Source organism: Amblyomma maculatum, chromosome 4, assembly GCF_055883805.1.
Source record: "Amblyomma maculatum isolate TAMU_Amacu chromosome 4, ASM5588380v1, whole genome shotgun sequence".
Taxonomy (NCBI): Eukaryota; Metazoa; Arthropoda; class Arachnida; order Ixodida; family Ixodidae; genus Amblyomma; species Amblyomma maculatum.
This window is the reverse complement of record NC_139347.1, coordinates 90,083,615-90,102,148: the sequence shown is the minus strand read 5'-3', so window position 1 is coordinate 90,102,148 and position 18,534 is coordinate 90,083,615. Positions and strand designations below refer to the sequence as shown.

Genomic DNA, 18,534 nt, shown 5'->3' with positions numbered 1-18,534 from the left:
TCTCTCTCTCTCTCTCTCTCTCTTTCTTTTTTAACGACACTTGTGTAGTGTTTGCGTAGCAGTGACAAGTACTTGTACTGTACAGGTCAGCCTTTTCTGTGTTTCCCTGAACAAGCAACGAGCTAATTAACACTAACACGAGTACTGCTGGCTACAGGCACTTGAATCAGCACCAACAGAACCCTGGAATGAGCCAGTCTGCTGTGTCGTGGCTGGAACTAGGAGCAGAGTGTGAAAACTCAAAAGAAAGTCCAGCTTTCTTGCGGAATCTATTTTAATCCCGAGGTAAATGTGTAATATTGTAAAATACCGTTATGCAAATATGGCAAAGTATGGTCGAAACTTCCGATGCGAAGCGAAGTTTTTATTTTAAATTCTGTCCTTTACTCTCATCGAGTTGTTAAGGCTGCCTCAGAAAACGAAGGGAAAGTCGTTTGACGATAGCAAGAACGTTAAAGGAAAAAGACTACGAGCCTCCAGATGAGAGATCTGCGGATATATTGATTCTTCAATAGAAATTTTACGACCTGCAAAAAAAAAATAATAATAATGATAATAATGAACACGACTTCCGGTTGAAACCTTGAGTATGTGCATGCAAAGAGAGAATCGTTCACTCGCTTGGAATATATATATATATATATATATTGCCGTCTAGCATTGCCAGGTGGCGCATGTCTGAGGAGTGAAGAAAGACGAAGTTGGAAGGACGACGAAGTGTCGCTTGCAGAAGAAGAAGAAGCTGGTGCGTCTGTGCTGCTTGCTGCCGTTGTGTCTGGACTAACCCCTCGTCGTAAAATCTATTACACGTGCCACTGCGCCACTGTCGGAGCGTATTAGGCGCAGCTAGTCGGAACGCTGTGTATTCAGTGTGTGTCAAAGCAGACTGGAGCGCAGTGCTTATGGCCAAATCGGCCTGCACACTGCGCTAGTGAGGTTTAAGCGTCACACACATCCATATGGTCTAACTGTTCCGAATTCTTGCGCTTTCCTGCGCTTGTATGTCCGTCAACATTTCTTCTGCTCTTTATAGAAATTCTGATATACTCAAAACGACTCTGTCTCTTTGTTGTCTTCACTCCGTCCTGTTTACTGCGAAAGCCTGTGCCCCAATGCCGAAATATCTACCTCGGTATGCAGCTTATAAGAGAATGAAGCCCTCAGGCATACCTGTACGTTACAACCACCTACCGTCACCCTCCTTTCTCCTCTGCTTATTACATCGGATTAAAATAGGCCCCTGTACTGCCGGCAATGTCACATTAACACGGCAGCGATAAAGGCCGCACTTGGCATGAAGAATCTCCACCATATCTATGTCACTGATTGATCGGTGGGTTATCTGACGCGCCACAGGACCACACGACATTGCCGAATTGGCGAAAAGTGGCTGGCGGTATAGGAATCGAACCTGGCACCCTTGGATACCGAGTCAGACATGCTATATTCCTAGGCCATGCAGACATGTTCACAATAGGCCCTGTACTGCCGGCAATGTCACATTAACACGGCAGCGATAAAGGCCGCACTTGGCATGAAGAATCTCCACCATATCTATGTCACTGATTGATCGGTGGGTTATCTGACGCGCCACAGGACCACACGACATTGCCGAATTGGCGAAAAGTGGCTGGCGGTATAGGAATCGAACCTGGCACCCTTGGATACCGAGTCAGACATGCTATATTCCTAGGCCATGCAGACATGTTCACAGAGCATGGTTAGAGCAAGCGGGGCTTGATATACCTATATATATAGGATGATCTTTCACACAGAGGGGCTTATTGCGACTTTTGGCTTACCAGTGGTACAAGTTAAGGGATTATAATGATTAGGCGAGCAAGAAAGTGCATGTATGCGAACGAGGATCCGCGAGGGCCCCCCTCCCCCCCTGATTTGTTTTTTATACCAATCAAGACAACAGTAGCGTGCAAGTGCTCGTGGTATAGCGATGATAGAAGTGGCAGTGTATGTGGTCTGACTGCGCCTCATAGTACATATGGTATTCAGAAGTGGCATGTAAAACGATGCTCTCTACGATTCAGATCACAATAAGGTAAATTCCACTGGCCCTACCGCTGCCCATTCGACCCGGTGCAGGTCGGCTGGTGCGTGCTGTCTGTATAGCCCTGTCGCGGCGCAATTGCAATCGCCGAAAAGTTAACCTTGCTACTGCTCAAAAGCGAAATTTGTTTTTGCTTCAGTTAAAGGAATTCTCAATCAAATGATTCATGCTTGAAAACTACTTAAAAATAAAATTCGGGCTTCTTGCTGAGATATGGTGGAGTATTATCGGATAGCATCGAAATCAACTGCTCGCCTTCGTACTCCTTGGGCAGTACTCGTTCTTTAGCCAGTTAGCGGATACTGGCGCACGAAAGGCCTTCGCTAAAATAAAAGGAACATACGCGCCTTTTGCTTACTCTGACCTTTTCATTTCTCCCTCGCTGCTCTCTGAGGGCACTGAATGTGTCTGTATTTCTTAGAACTGTTGCGTGCACTTGCCATACACCACATGTATATCGCTCTCAACAAAGTGTTCGCCGCTCGCCTTCTCGTTTACACATGACGATGCCGTTTAGAAGCGGCCGAAGCACATGCTGCACGGCGATCTCTCGGCGGAGATATGCATCGGCCGCGCTTAATGACGGCGTACCACACGCACCGCCTTGGAATAGCCCGTGGGCCGGGCGGCTCCGTGACAGTCTCCCGGCTCTCCGACATACCGTCCATCTTCCCGCGGACTGCCGAATGCGAAACACATGTCGGACAAGAGGAGAAAAGGGTACGAAAAAGAGGAGGGCCGAAAGCGAGGAGGAGACTACGAAAGCCACCGGAGGACGGGTGCGCACGCGTGCGCGCGCGCGCGCGCACATGCGTGCGCCAGTCTTAGCGCCATTTGCGTAATGGCGTTCTCGGTGCCCGCAAGTGCGAACCCGACGGCACACCGTGTGTCTGGGCGCAGCCGGGCTTGACACTATCGGTGTCGGCATCGGCCGCTGTCTCTCTCTCTCTCTTTCTCAATCCGGGCGCTCCTTTGGCGCCGATAAGCAGAGCGTGTAATATCGCTCATTTGGCCGGCCCGGAACACCGCCCTGATTGGTACCTCGAGAGTAGAGACGGCGTCTACGGTAGGGGAGTCTTTGAAATGGGGGTTTAAGGGGGAGGGCGGCGGAGCGCGTGGGACCGCGGAAGCACCGCCGCCGTCTCCTCCCCATCGATGAGAAGACGTGCACGCCTCGTCACCGCGTGGTAAGCGCCCGGTTCGGTGCAGCGCGGACGACGAAAATGCCCTAACGTCTATTACAAAAATTTATTTTGAAATTCGACGAGGTGGCGATACAAGGCTAGTTGACATCTACGAAAAATGCAGTAGAAGGTTACTAAGTACGTTCGTTCGCAACATTTTCCGACGTGATCACTGTAAGGGTAATCAACATGCTCCTTAACACCACTACTTGCGTTGCCCATGGCCGACGTAAAAGCAAGGTTAGATGAAGTGTTATGCTCTGAGCATCGTCTCCACTTTCAGCTGAGGCTTTTTCGTAAGCTCCTTGAACGAAACTGTAAAGACTACATATATGCATACAGTACAGCCAGAGGAAGCACACCGGTCCTGTATCGAACAATCGTCATGAATAAAGTCATCAATTTGTTTTTATTCGTTTTTTTTTTTTTTTTTTTTTTTTTTTTTTTTTTTTTTTTTTTTACAGATGTTGTAACAAATGCCGCTTCATTAGGGGATCCAAAAGAGGTTTTTATTGATCCGTGATGTTTTTCCTTTTTTTTGCGCAAAATGAAACACGCCTACAGCATTCGCAACCCAAGTGATGTTCACATTTTTTTCCCCAGATTATGCCGAGTTCGTTCGAGGATCAGCAAGGGCCGCGTTCTGTCTTCTTAGGAGCGATGGTGGAATGCATTAATCCGCGATGCTTGCACTGGTAAAGTGGCGCTCCCCAGGGCATCGGGCTGGACAAGTTCCAGTTGGGATGGAACTTACTCTCAAGGATGCTTCAGCAGGAACTAGTTAGCGTGGCACAGTTTGCGACTAAAACGTTACTAGACGAACTCAACACGCATTGCCAGAATAATAAAACATAGGAATGAGTTGCGTACAGCTGCGCTCGTGAACCTTCTCTCTGGATTGAGTGCCTTGCGTAACCTGCAGTGTTCCATCGCAAAAGCGTTCGCTGTCACCGCGGCTGCGACGTTCCACCACCGTCACTGCTCTTACCGCGCTGCATAGAAGTAGCGAAGGCGCATTCATCGAACACCGCGAGTTTCACTTCGGTGCAGTGACCTCCGCCGATGAAGCAATTAGGAATTTTACGAGCTGCGGGCTGCTTTCTTCACGAAGAGCGCGCGCGGCGAAGTTTCTCCGGGCCGACGTGAGGGATGAAGCGTTTTCGCGGGGCCATTGTGTACCCACGTGCAGCTGCGTTGACGTAAGGATGACGGAGCGAGCGATTTAACGACCGCCCTCCGAAAGCGACGCAAACTGATTGTTCCGCTCTATACGGCTATCGAATGTCGCCCTGCGTGCGCGTTTGGAGGCGCAGATTTCGCATCGCACTCCGGCGTTCTACATAAAGTGAGACTGATGCGGTGTTTTTGCACGCCACCAACGCTGGTCCACCACAAAACGCTCTCGATTGCACGGCAGGGTGATAAAGGAGGTCACGAGGACTATAGAAACGCACTTAGCTACCAATTCGTTAATCCAGTACGTGCCTTCAGCCGAAACACCTTGGCGCCTTAGCACGCAAATGGGAAGAATAATAATAATAATAATAATAATAATGATAATAATAATAATAATAATAATAATAATAATAATAATAATAATAATAATAATAATAATAATAATAATAATAATAATAATAATTAGAAGAGTTCAACGCTGCTGAACCGAATATTGAGCGAAAGCAATAGTTGCGGGTGACCGAGCATTCTTCTAATTCTTAATTCTACTTCTTCTTCACCAGCCCACACAAAAACCGCTTTAACCAAGCCGTATGAATGTGCCTTAGTGGCCTAGAGGGCTAACGAAATGCCAAGGTCCTGGCAGGCTGATTCTAACATAAGCGTCCCATGTGAAACGAGAGACCCAAGTTGGCAGCTTCTGCCAGCCCACATATAAAGCCCCTCTTTAACCAAGCCGTATGAACGTGCCGTATTGGGCTCTAGGAGTAACGTGAATGGCAGGCTGATTCTGACTTAACCGTCCCATGTGAAACGAGAGACCCAAGTTGGCAGCTCCTGCCAGCATGGGGTCGTCTACGGGGGTCGTCTAAAGGTCAAAAGTGGTCACCGCCGGGCCACGCTGACGGCTCAAACTGCGAGCAGTATTGCTTTCGCAATAATAATAATAATTGGTTCACAGGAAGGGAAGGCGCAGTATCTGTCACACTTGATGAAGGGAAGGGATGAAGGTGGGAGTTAAAGGGGATAGAGAGAAGGGGGAGCCGTATAGTGGAGGGCTACGGAGTAATTTCGATCCCCTGGCGATCTTTAAGGTGCGCTGACATCGCATAGCACACGGACGCCACTTCGTTTCGCCTCCATCGAAACGCAGCCGCCGTGGTCGGGATCGAGCCCGGGTACTCCGGCACAGTAACCGGGTGTCTTACCACTGCACCACCCCGGCGGGGCGGAATGGTAATCTTTAGGTAACTTATCGGCAACATAAATTTTCTTCTTATTTTATTAGCAAAATGGCGCAGAATTTTGCACTCTTGAGATATAACAGTTTGCGATACACTACAAAGCACCGGAATTAGCTGAGGAATGTGAGCACTCAGTGCATGTCATTACGGAAGATCCGAGTCGTGACAAAAGTTAGCTGATGAATAAAAAAGCGGCACGGTGTCAGCTGATACCTCCGAATGTGTACACCATATAGGCCGTATCCGTGAAATGAATAAAATAAAGCCGATGTTTATTTCCAGCTACCTGCCTGTAGAGGCATGAGTAAAAGGCTAGGAGTGAGGTTAAGAAATGCCGAACACGTGATGCAGAAGGAAAATAATATATGTGTGTCATTTTAAAAGACAGAAAGAGGGCAGTATTTGGGTAAAAGTTGAAAACGCTGCTGAAATTTATAAAAGGTAATCAATACTGGAAGGTCCCCTAATACGCAGAACTATGGCAATGAGTTGTTATAAGGGTCAAGTTGAATACCAAGCGCAAAATAAAAAAGCACTGAGAGCACTGCAGCATGCGCAGAGGAGAAATGCGAAAGCCTGAGCGTTGCTGCTGCACGCGGTACATCACGCGTCCCTTGTCGAGCACAAACAGCGTCTGTTGAAAGCATGAAAGTTCACCAGGGTTCTATAATTCGCTTACATGAAAGGAAAGACGCATTATCTGTCACTCGCGGAATCTCGCGGACAAATCTCGCCGACGCGAGATTTTCAACATGAGCCTAGAAATGCTTTCGCCTTAATAATTGTTTCACAGGAATAATAATTGTTTCGCAGTATCTGTCACACTTATTTCTGTGGATACCTGGGCCCGTATTCCGAGTTTGCGTCGTTATCGAAAGTGTCGCTATCTCCCCGACCTCGAGTCATCTGATTGGTGGAAACTCGGGAACATCGTGTTGCCACCTCTTCCGGTTCCGTAGTGGCAACACCCGCTTCCGGCGTTTCAACCAATCAGATGGCTCGAAGTCACGTGAGATAGCGACACACCGATAACAACGCAAACTCGGAATACGGCCCTGAAGTCTTTTAGGGGTACCATCACGTCCACACGCTGGTGACAGGATTTCGCCTAAGGGGCTAGTAGCTAGTAAAGCATCCGCTTTAAAGAGGAACATAATAGGGATGATTAGGGTCGACTTCACAGACGAGCTTGGGTGATTTCCTAGAATAGAGGGAGTGAACAATTTGGGAGCTTGAACCTATTTTTCTTTTACGAAGATTTATTTATTTTTTTTAAGCAAGAAAGAAAGAAAGAAAGAAAGAAAGAAAGAAAGAAAGAAAGAAAGAAAGAAAGAAAGAAAGAAAGAAAGAAAGAAACCAACAGCCCACTGCTGCTAAACCGGGTCTTCTCTTGTGGCTGTATTTCTCTCGTCTTAGTCAAAAGCGGGGCCCAGGTAGTTCCTCAAGCCAATATCAGTCAATAGCTTCCTTGCAAGACTGCTTTAGTTCTGCAGGCAGATGACTGGAGTAGTCCTGTTTCTATATCCCTGCGGTTCATCTAGCCCTATAAGAAATGTTCACAACAGCAAGCAACTGGCCCTGCAGCGTCGTCGTCCTCCATATTGTTTTTATCCCATCTGATGGTTTTAATCTAACATTCGCTTCAGACAGAGGCACTTGCCCAAGTACAACCGACCATTTCGATCGCTAGGGGTAATTGTTTTCGGAAAAAAACATCCTTTCTCTACAGCTGCCCTATTTTCCAAGTAGACGACTTTCCGAGCAACCCTTGCGTCCCATTTCGCCACCGTCTTTAACCCTTGCCTGCGAGGCACAAATGAAGGCTGCGTTCTCCCGTGACGCGGCGAAGAAACGTGTTTTGACAGACGATACGCCGCGGTCTCCCACAACGGGGAGCCTTGTTCAGTGCGGCGTGTACACAGTGCGCGCGGTGCGCCGATCCGTTGAAAGGAAGGAGTTACCCTGGAATGCCTCCGGCGCGCTCACTGTAAACGATATTGAATGACGCCGTTCAGCCTCTCTGTCGCTGCGCGCCAACAACTGCTCTCTTTCTGACGGCGCGACTGCGACACGCCGCGTTTCATTTGCTGTTCGTCCATCCTACGCTGTCGGAAGGGGGAGGGAGAGGGCTGAGTTGCCAACATGGCGCGGGGAGGCTAATGACCTGTCCGCGTTGATTGCCGAGCCAGGGGCTCACGCAGGCATATACGTAGGGCTCTTCAAATCCCCGTCCCTGTTTCTATTTCTTTTTTTTTTTTTTTTTTTTTTTTTTTTTTGCTATGTCTGCCGCTTGCACCGAGTGCACGACGTTCTGTTTCCTCGAAGCTCACTCCAGCATTTTACGAACCTGAGAAAACGGAGTAGAGATAAAGCATAGCGGTTAGCTTTGTGCAAACAGCAGCTCACGTCAACAGAACTGAGAATATTCGTAGAAAATGAAGTGCCTGCAAAAAATACAGCATTATTAAACTTGAGTACTGGTATCATTTTCGAAACTTACGCTCATTTCATTTCTCCTCTGACAACTTTAAGACATTTATAGCAGCTACTGCATGTTCCGTATCAAACTAGGACCGCGCAGATACTCGAAGTACCGGTTTATGGTTTATTCAAAGGTTTCGTAATAACTATAAATTCCAAACGTTGCAGTACAATTTGCCATATATCTTAAATAAATACCGTATGGCACAAAATCCCACTCTAAGTGATGTCCGATCACTTTTTCTTAGTATGGAATAGGATTTTGTATTCACTTGGTTTCGTAGCTACTTTCTATATACTATTCATGAAAATTGTGTTCCAGATAATTTACACTATTTTATATTTGTCTCATACATTATAAATACTTTCATCTGCCAAACTGTTCGTTGTTGTGACTTTTTTTTTCTTTTTTCTATATGCACTGGTATGCCATTTCATTTCTGTTTTGCATTGTTGTTTGTACTCTCAAATTATTGCTCTCAAATGCCATATTTTTGCTTCTGCTTTGCTGTTGTCTATTAGTTGTTGTACTGCCATGTGCCAAGCGATAGGGTTCCACGGCCTCGTCAAGCTGTTATAACAGCTTTTAGTCGCGGGACCCGTCCAGGATGTTTTCTGGGCAAATAAAGAAATGAAATTAATGTGTATTTGGTCCTAAAAACAAAAACCATCTTATAAACTCCTTCAGCCAAGCTTTTCTGGTTTGTATGAAACGCGCGCACGGTCGTTCGATATTCCTGAATAAATGCTTTCGGAGGCTGGCATTGCCTCTAAATGACGCTGTGACACAAACTCTCCCAGGCACATTTAAGACCCTGTAAAACTGTCCTGTCCGTATTCTTTACGAAAATAGGAAGCCTTCAGGCCTTTTTTTTTTTTTTTTTTATCAATGACTTGGTGCCTATAGCCATGGCTGACTGCACACACCAGGATTGGCACTCAAAGTCGCAAATCTCCGGGTAACGGAGACTTTAATACTCCTCACATTCTTCATCCGTCACACACTGCATGGCCTGGTGTTAGCTGGCTTTCGTACAAGCAATAAAATTTTGGAAGGAAAAGCATTTTTCTTCGGCACGGACTTACCTCGCTGCCTCCTTTAATGCCGCATAGAATTTGCGTTCCAGAAGGAACTTGTGAAACCTTGGTTGCTTTTTCTATCTATAGCATATATCGGGGAAACCTGTAGAGGAAAGTAATGCGGATATGCATTTGATATATTACTCTGCCGAAAGTCCAGTCTTTTATAGCCTTCCATTTTCCAGTCAGGACGTCGTGCGTCACGCCACGTAAGTGAGCTAAAACTGCAGCAGCCAAAATTTTGGTTAAAGAACCCTGACGCTCTTATAGGTTTAGACCATTTTTGGTTATTATTTTTGTTGTTGATATACGCCCGTCATTACAAAATCTGCAAAGTTCTTGTTTGTTCTCGTAATGCGCATTTGTAAACTCTCGTTGCTTACTGTAACAGGCTCTGATTAAGTGGCGTGCCTCTAAGAAATTACTTTTTTGGATTTTAAAAGGCACTGCGTGATTCCTGACGGGATGGACAGTACAAGATTTCCCTGCATGAAAATAGTACGCTGCGAGGACGGGCTGATTACTTCGGAAAGTGCACACTTCGTCGCGCTTTTCAAAGGCGCTTTTCACGGCTTGTCAAAAAAAAAAAAAAAATCGAGGCCACGGGAGACTGCATTAAATGGGCTTTCGCTTGCTTTCTTCAAAAGCCTGTGTCGAGCCGCGGAGCTCGTGTTTCAGTGATCACGTTGTGAAGGGTAACAACATTATTTAGCCTGAACCCATTTGTCTTTTGCAGCCAGCCATTACAACCTCTCAAGAAGGATTTTCGCGTAATGATTGGCAGTTTGTTTTTACTCTCCTTCAGCGTCGCGTAAACTTGACGTCTTGCGTGTAATTGATTCCAGTCGCTGCGAGTATTAAACAATTTGTTTTCTTTCTATTTCCTTGCCTATCGAAGACGCCCGCCTGTCAATCATGACATGCAACTATATACACCGAAATATTTCGTGTCTGTAATTTTTTATAGTGATCCAGCCACTGACAGCATGAAGCGAGTGCATTTCCGGCGGAAGAAAATGAGAAATATCGCCTTGAGAAATATTGCACACGATCCCTCGTTATTTCTTGTCGCTATAGCAGTCTCGGTATTTTTTAATCGTATTTTTTTTTTTGTTAATATGTTATTACTTCTCAATCCTTGGATTGCCATTTTCTGCATTCAGGCCCAAGCCATTTCCCCTTCGCAATCGAAACGACGGAGATGACAATGGCAACAACAGCGCAATCATTTTAAACCGCCTCCTTTATGATAACATAGAGAAATTTACCTATCACACCGTTCTCTCTGCACATGCCTGCGTCAGCTGCGAAAGCGTGTCAGTTGGCATATTTTAGTACGATTTGGCAGAAAGCTACTCCTTCCACACCCCGGAATGTATTCTTACATTCATTACGCAATTTCCAGCTCTTACTCTGTACATGACAACATGAAATGTATCACGAGTTATCACCCTTACATAATGTTAATCAGTTTTCGTCTCGCTTAAAACTTCACAAAACAGGTCTTTTGAGTATTCTCCTTCGATTCCTTGTTCTGCGTGCTACGAAAGAATTCCGTTTGACTGGATTCCTGGGCACGAAGGTGGTAGTTCAAATGAGGCGGCTAATTTCTTATCGAGGTCGTCTCTTAGTGCGACTGTAATATAGCGTGTCCTTAATTCTATTTCCGTTGGCAATTTCCCGGTGACGTCCGTTCCAGCATACATCAGCCAGGATACGTAATTAATTGCTCAATAGCACGGATTACCAGTCCTTATCACGTCATTGGAATGTCCACTCATACCAAACCAGGCTGTGAGGTGTCGATGACGCTGGTAGGCTGCAGAATTCCCAGCGTAAAATTCTTACTGCGCAGACGCGAGGGAACACCGACAAATATTTGTTCCTTATACGGGGAAGTTGAGTTCATAGAATATTGCCTCCTCTCTTCCCGGCAATTCGCACTTCAGATAAACCTTTACCTGAAGGTCCCTTTCTCAAGGTTAGGGCTGCCCCCATCACTGCCAGTCTTACTATCGTTTGGTGCGAGCGCTAAGGGATATGCATTGGGTACGATTAGTGGAATCCACCACCATGTGTCTGCCTAATTTCAACTGGCAGGTTGCTTTGCAGATCCTTTTCAAAATTCTTTCAGATGTCTAAAAAATATAAGATTTTTTTTCTTCAAAACTGTGATTCATATTATTTTACTTTAAATATTGTTTCCTCGTCTAGTATCGATCGTTACACTATTGTGGCAGTCATTTTCTCGCAATTTCAAGTGTAATTTTAATGAGCATTCCACCACACCTTGGCCGAACCAACCATGCGGTTACGTGCTGTGTTTCCAGATGCCAACGGCAGCAATAATAATGCAGGATGTTCTGTTAAATAGCGTAATATCTCGTGAAACCATTCAGACCACGGGATTACCACTTTTTTTTTTTCATAGCTACCATTTCTTGAGGCTGAACCTAAACAAGCTTTTTTTGTGAAGGCCTGCCCGTGAGAGTAGTGGAAAATAATCCTATTTTCGTAATATTCGCAGCCTCTTTTTCACGGTAAGATTGTTTTTTGGGGTTTTTGCTCGACCTGGTTTGTATAAACCATGTTTATACTGCGGACTTTGCCAAGGCTTCCGAACAAAACTAAAATAAAATAATTTGAGAGCATAGTTGGGGAGAGCATTTGCGGAGCAACGATTTTTCTGGTTTTGGAAAAAAAAAAAAAAGTATTTTGAGGCTCAAAATGCTTTCTTTTTTTTTGCTATTTTTTTGCTATTTTGCTTTTTTTTTTTTTGCTATAGCGCAGTAACAACTCTGCTTGCGTAAAAAATAATAAAAAAAACCCTTGCGGACTCTTTTTTATTTTTTTTTTCAGATTCAGTCTTCGACTCTTCGACAATTAATTACATTTCCGATATTCGCCCTCTCTACTCTAAATAGCATGTTTCCGCACACTTTCATTTTTATTGTGTCGGACCGCAGAAGGATTCGAGGAGGCGAATGAGATAAGGAAATTTAGAATAGAAATTTCCTAAAGATCTGTTTCTCGCGAAAAAGACAATACTTTTCGGGCCCACGATCGAGCAATAGTAAAATAATCTGCATTAATTTTCAAAAACTCTGAGTAAACAAGTTCTGCACTGTCTAAATCCTTAAAGAATAATTCCCCGCGATGGACCTCTTCTTTTAATAAATTTCCCTGCTTTCTTTGTATAACTCTATATTGCTTGAACACTTTCCATATATGTAGACTTGCAATTCATCGAACAGTCTATAGGCATTCTGTGCAGATTGTCCTCGGGCTTTCTGAAGAACTTCTTGTAGAGCTGCCCCACCTGAGAATAATAGGGAAAGATACAATAATTGAACGGAAATCCGCAGATAAAAAATACAAAAGTTCAAACAATTATCCATTTTATTAATGCCATGCAGTAGCGGCAAAGGTCGACATGACCTTAGTATTCGCCTTATAAATACCATGATACTGTTTATATGCTGAGCTGACAATATTGTGCCACTAAATCAGCAGCGACCATCGCACGTGGAAGATTTACGAACAGCGAACCGGTAGCTTCCTTTCATTTCGCTCAGCTACATCGCTTCTTCCCCACTTTCTGAGAGCACGCAAGTGAAGTTTATCACGCGACTCCAATGCCTGAGAGCGTGAAAAATTTCTCATAGCAAATTTCTTTGCCGCGTAATGCACAAAAACAGCTTTATATGCGCGAGGCTGCAAGATATTCCAGGAAGTTTGTATTTTTATTCTCCCCCTTTTACACCTTGTATACTTCTAATCCAAATGCATATTCCGCGAGGCCTAGCTAAGAAAGAAAGAAAGAAAGAAAGAAAGAAAGAAAGAAAGAAAGAAAGAAAGAAAGAAAGAAAGAAAGAAAGAAAGAAAGAAAGAAAGAAAGAAAGAAAGAAAGAAAGAAAGAAAGAAAGAAAGAAAGAAAGAAAGAAAGAAAAGTAACAGTAAGTCTGAAGAGACGAGGATAAACGCGCAATGCTGAGTTTGTCAAGGTTGCTGGTAGTGCTACGCGTAAAAAAAGTACGCGTAAGGTTAACGCAGGTGTTTTGACGGTAGCATATGTACTCTTGTACGTCCGCAGGCCGCCAATCCGGACGAGCTCAGCTTCGTGGAACAGGAAGAGATGGAGATCATATCCGAGGGGGATGGTGATGGCTGGATCAAGGTGAGTGCTAAGAGCTGCTTGCAAATTATAGGAAGAGTTGAATTCCCAAACGAGATTCGGATTAAGTTCAATACAGTAACGGTGTGGGCTAGTTGGTCCAACATGTTTGCTCCTCTTCAGTATCCTGCGACTGTGTGTATTTACGATTCATTTCTGTCCTCAAACAAAGATTAAGATACAAAGGCTTAAATTTCCAGTATAACGGTTAATCATCCTAGGAATGCTGAAAGGTACTGTATCGTTTATGAGCCTTTCCCTACATTTTATCTGTATTTCAATGCCTTTATTTCTTGGTATCCTTTGACTTCCGCCTATCGAGATTTCTACACTTCGGCCCCTTTTGTTGGCGTCATACTCACGGATATAGTATGAGGCGTGCGCTTTCCTTTATAGTTTCCATTTGCTGTTTTGCCTTTGGGCGAGCCATTGCGACGAGTTAGCCTGTCTGCTTTTCACAGGCCCGCAACTATAAGGGCGAAGAAGGCTACATCCCCCAGAATTACGTGGAGATCGTGGAGAGCCAACCGGCGGGTGAGTCCTTCTCCAGTGTGGACTACCGCGTCGACGCCAGCGGAGAGGAGGAGGGTGCCGCTGCCGTGGTGGCCGACTCCGAAGTTAGCTACGAGCCCCCGGCCGCGGAGATACCGGAGGCGGAAGCGGAACCTCTACAACCACCCACAGATTTCCCGGCGACGCTGGCGCCTCCTGGAGAAGTCCGCCTCAGCAGTGAGAGTTTTTCTGAGTTCTCGTCAGCTCTCGGGGAAAAATTACAACCGCAAAGGGAGAAGGTTTTTACAGTGGTGGCCTTGCAAAGACGTATAACTATACTCCGGGGCTCAACGTACTACTCATCATCATCATCATCATTTATTGACCCTTGAAGGCCCCTACGAGGGGTATTACATAAGGGGGGAGGAGGGGGGGGGGAGACATCGGAATAAGATATGACATGTTAAGTCAAAGCAAACAGGTGAAACAATCGATGTAAGGCAGGCTTCAATGCAAAGGAAAAAAATAAAGAAAAATACATGTGTATCAATAAAGCAGACAGGAACAGTGAATCACACAAAAACGGAAAGGTAACAGTTACCACATTATGATTGCAAGTGTAAAGACAGCATTTGCCGGAATTTAGAAGCATCTCCTTCAATTACAATACATTCGGGTAATGAATTCCATTATTCAATGACAAGAGGCAGGAATGATTTATTAAATGCGATTGAGGAGCCATGGAGTCTTAAAATCCTGCTGCTGCTACTACTACTACTACTACTACTACTACTACTACTACTACTACTACTACTACTACTACTACTACTACTACTACTACTACTACTACTACTACTACTACTACTACTACTACTACTACTAGCAGTAATAGTAGTAGCAGTAATAGTAATAGTAGCGGTAGTACGCGAACGCCAAAAAGAGCGCTATTCAGTATAGTACTTTAGCGATTGCTAATAGGAAGCAGGCAAGGGTTAGGATAACAGGCTTCTTAGTGAATGCATTTAAAAGAAGCCAACAACTAGAGAAACCAAGAAAAGTGACTATTGGCTTCCTTCAAAAACTACCGCTAGTAATGATCTTTGGAAAAAATATGAAGAGAAACAGCTAAACATAGTCCTCTTTGCTCTCCTCACGACAGCCGCTAGTCGTCGCCTGAACAGATTTATTTATGCCATTGGAGCGCCGTTTTATGTGTGACACCCACAGTCAACGTTTTTCTGCATAGGCCGAATAAGAGAACAGTTGTGTAAAATTGAGCTCAATATTGCACCGCGCGAACAACTTGCGAAACGAGTGATATTTCTGGACGCTAAGGCTACAATCCTTCTGCAACAATGTCAATGAGATTGTGTTGCTGTCTGCCTGCCTGGTGGCTGTGAGAAAATACTGAGGCCCCATTAAGGCTTAGCCATAAATGGCCGTAAACAGTACAAAACAATCAACTCCTTCCCCCTTCATGCTGCTGTCTGCATCAGAACATTCTAAAGTTTTTCCTGTAGATTTGGCACTGATTTCATGGACTTACACACCTGCGTCTGTAATGATCGTTATACCATCATCAATGGCACTTGCGATATAACGTCGCCTAGAATGCCAAACCCGAAATCTCTTCCTTGACCTAATTAATAATCATTTTTTACAACCCTGGATATGGGAACAGCGCAAATCTTGTGAACGTGCGTGACTACCAGGGCGCGTTATTTTCGTCCTGGCATACGTGGTGTCAGTATTGCACGTGAGGTGTTCCTCGTCCGATGACTCATAGCGGGCGTCCTGCAGCCACGTACTGTCGCGCAATCTACGACTACGAGCCGACCTGCAGCGACGAGCTGGGCTTCTCGGAGGGCCAGGTGATCCACATCCTGCGCACCGTGGTGCACGATGGTGTCGACGACGGCTGGTGGGAGGGCGAGCTGGAGGGCCGCACTGGCATCTTCCCCTCCCTCATGGTCGAGGCGCTCAAGATCACCGGCGAGCCTCAGACACCTATGGTCAGTCCTCCGGAGGTCTTCCTGGCTCTGATGCTCAACGGTTGCCACTTTGGGGCAATTTTTGTTTATACGCGTCAGTGTCTTAAATACGCGGCAGTAAAGTTCTTTGTAAGATAATCATAAAAATAGTGTTCTCCAGAATTCAAAGATTGCTGTCAATTAAGCCTTCTAAAGGGGAATGCAGTAAAATTAGATTTTTTTTTTTTAGTTTCTTTGCATTCGTCAGCGTGTCAACGCGTTAATAACGGCTTTTATATTCTCGTGTAGGTTCGGCATCCGACGTCGAGTATTACTTGGATGTCCATATTTTAATCAAGGACGGATTCTATCCATAGACTGATCATTTTGCTCTATATACTTCACTGCAGTCACTTTTTAGAGTCATTTCTGTTCTTGAAATTCGCGCACGAAATGAAATATACATATTCTTCTTTGTCTCTGATACCGTGGTGCTCCCACAATTGTTCCAGAGACTCGTAGGTCATAGCTGGGTGTTTCCAATGTATTGTGTACTGCCTCGTACCTTGCCTCCGGATCTTTATGCATGTTTTTCTTCCTTCTCCGTAACTGATGTAGGCAGAAGAGCGGTGTTCATAGTTTTTGTTCGTGGTCAGAATAGTTCGTTCACTTTATACACTGTTCCTGTCCTTTGGAGCCGGTGTGGGTGTGCGGCTGGGTTCGGTATAGCGGTCTCTTGACAGTTTGTGCGCCATTATAGACGCTTATCCACCTTGATTGTGTCCCGCATATGTAGTACCTGTACTCTTTGGTTGAGGTGTTCAACTACAGAAGCATGTGTATTCCGCTTTGTGAAATGCTGTCCACTTCAATAAGTGTTATTGGCGCTCTGATATGGTATTCTGCACGCCAAGTTTAGGAGGTGGGCGAACCCTTACTTTCGGTTTGTTCTAGTTATTTTTGGCTTAGGCCGCTGGTGGCTGAGGTAGAAGCCCAAATGCCTTCGGGTGGGCCAAAACGGCCATTTTCGAATTTAACCCTGGTGGATGTGCTCCGTGATCGGTCCATTGTGGTGAGCTGACCTCTATTACGTTACACTGCGTCTACCAATCTAGGAATTCTGTCTCTGACGGTGGCGAGATTCTGGTGTGACCGGAATGCAACACTATCGCTTTGAAAGCTGACTTCAGGCGTGCCAGTATAACATGTGAACCACACAGCCATCGAAATCAAAGGCAACGTACAACGGCTGTTGTCTTTTAAGCACTACCAATGCTGTTGCAATGGAGAAGGCCGGTGAGCACAGCGGCACGCTATCTGTACTTATGCGATCTCCCTGAAATTGGGCAACCACGCTGTACTAATGTCTATAGCTACAACTTACGAGGATTCGAATTCACGAAGCTGTCCACAGTCTGTGAGTTGCGACCGAGCTTTCCGCTTTCGAAGATAGTGTCTTTGTTTATTGCGCATTTCTGAAGCCCGGCCGTTGTATGCCATGTTCCCTGTGACAGCAGGAGGCTGGCATGTACTGACAGAGTTCCTCTAGCATGCAGTCCTTAGCTGGACTGCCTCCGTTATCCCTATAAGACACTTTTCGATGGGAGGCTTTCGATTGGCTTTAGCGGAGCTTTGCCGCTTTCAGGATGATCCCAGCATGGACTCCGTGCCACCGCCGCCGGCGTTCACGCCGCCAAAGCCCGCCTTCCTAATCCCGCCTTCGCAAGTGATACTCACCCAGCCCACGCCTGACGTTGAGCAAGGCGGTGAAGCGGACCAGCCGACGGAGCAAGGTGACTCGAGGCGACGTGCGATGCTGTTTGTATACAATAGAGAGTTTAAGCGTACCGCGATCCGTGATCCGGCACCGTAACCCACTACCGCGCGCGCTCGGTGCGTACGCGCTGATTGGTCTCGACGCGGCAGCTCTGTGTGCCGACTTGCAGAATGTGGTGCCATCTAGCGCCATCAAGTTGATCTGGGCATGCGCAGTGGAACGTGCGATAGCGAAACACGGTAACGGATTGCGGATCGCGGTACGTTAAAACTTCTAATAACCAGCCATTCTTTGGACGCATTTTAGCGCGGGATGCACTCGCAGCAGCTTCTGTGTATGTGCGCTGGCTGAATGACATCCGCTTATTTGCTGACTTTTTGGGCAGGCTTCTTTGTGCGCCACTCTATACAAGTGCATTGATTTGTTTGCTTCACTTTGACCTCTTACTCCTGCGCTGCATACTCTGCGCTTGAGCACTGTAGGCGAATGTTAGTTGATGTTTAGAATTGTAGAGTTCAAAAGTGCATCTGCTAAGCCCTGTTAGTTCAGTAGGTATGTAGAGTGCACATCCTCTAGCTCGCCAGTGCGCAAGTCTGAACACGTCGCCGTCCGGTGCGCTTTTTGGAAACGGGTCGTAAGCGGTCTTAAATACCACCACACCAAAAAATTGAGGCACGTAATGTAGTGCTGCAGGTTTTCTTCTGCGTGCTTATTTTCACTTATTTTCCTAACGTACTATCCGTTCCTATGTTAATCTTGCTTTGTTCGTTTTTTTTTTCTTTTCTTTAGCTGATGAGCTGAAATCTCTACGTTTGATTCTTGTCAGTGCTGGGTCGTCGACGGTGTTATGAAAATTTTGAGCTTTCGCGTTAAAAAAAGAAATTTCTGCTA

General features: G+C 45.6%; 1 protein-coding gene across 1 annotated transcript in view; it reads left to right on the top strand.

Moving 5' to 3' along the window:
• The window catches only part of nwk (FCH and double SH3 domains nervous wreck), a 170,721-nt gene that overhangs the window by 143,616 nt on the left and 8,571 nt on the right, over positions 1-18,534 (top strand). Inside the window, exons 17-20 of the mRNA XM_084600355.1 lie at positions 13,324-13,407; positions 13,866-14,133; positions 15,697-15,908; positions 17,512-17,659. Of these exons, the coding sequence (XP_084456481.1) occupies positions 13,324-13,407; positions 13,866-14,133; positions 15,697-15,908; positions 17,512-17,659 (712 nt within the window). The remainder of the gene's footprint in view (positions 1-13,323; positions 13,408-13,865; positions 14,134-15,696; positions 15,909-17,511; positions 17,660-18,534) is intronic.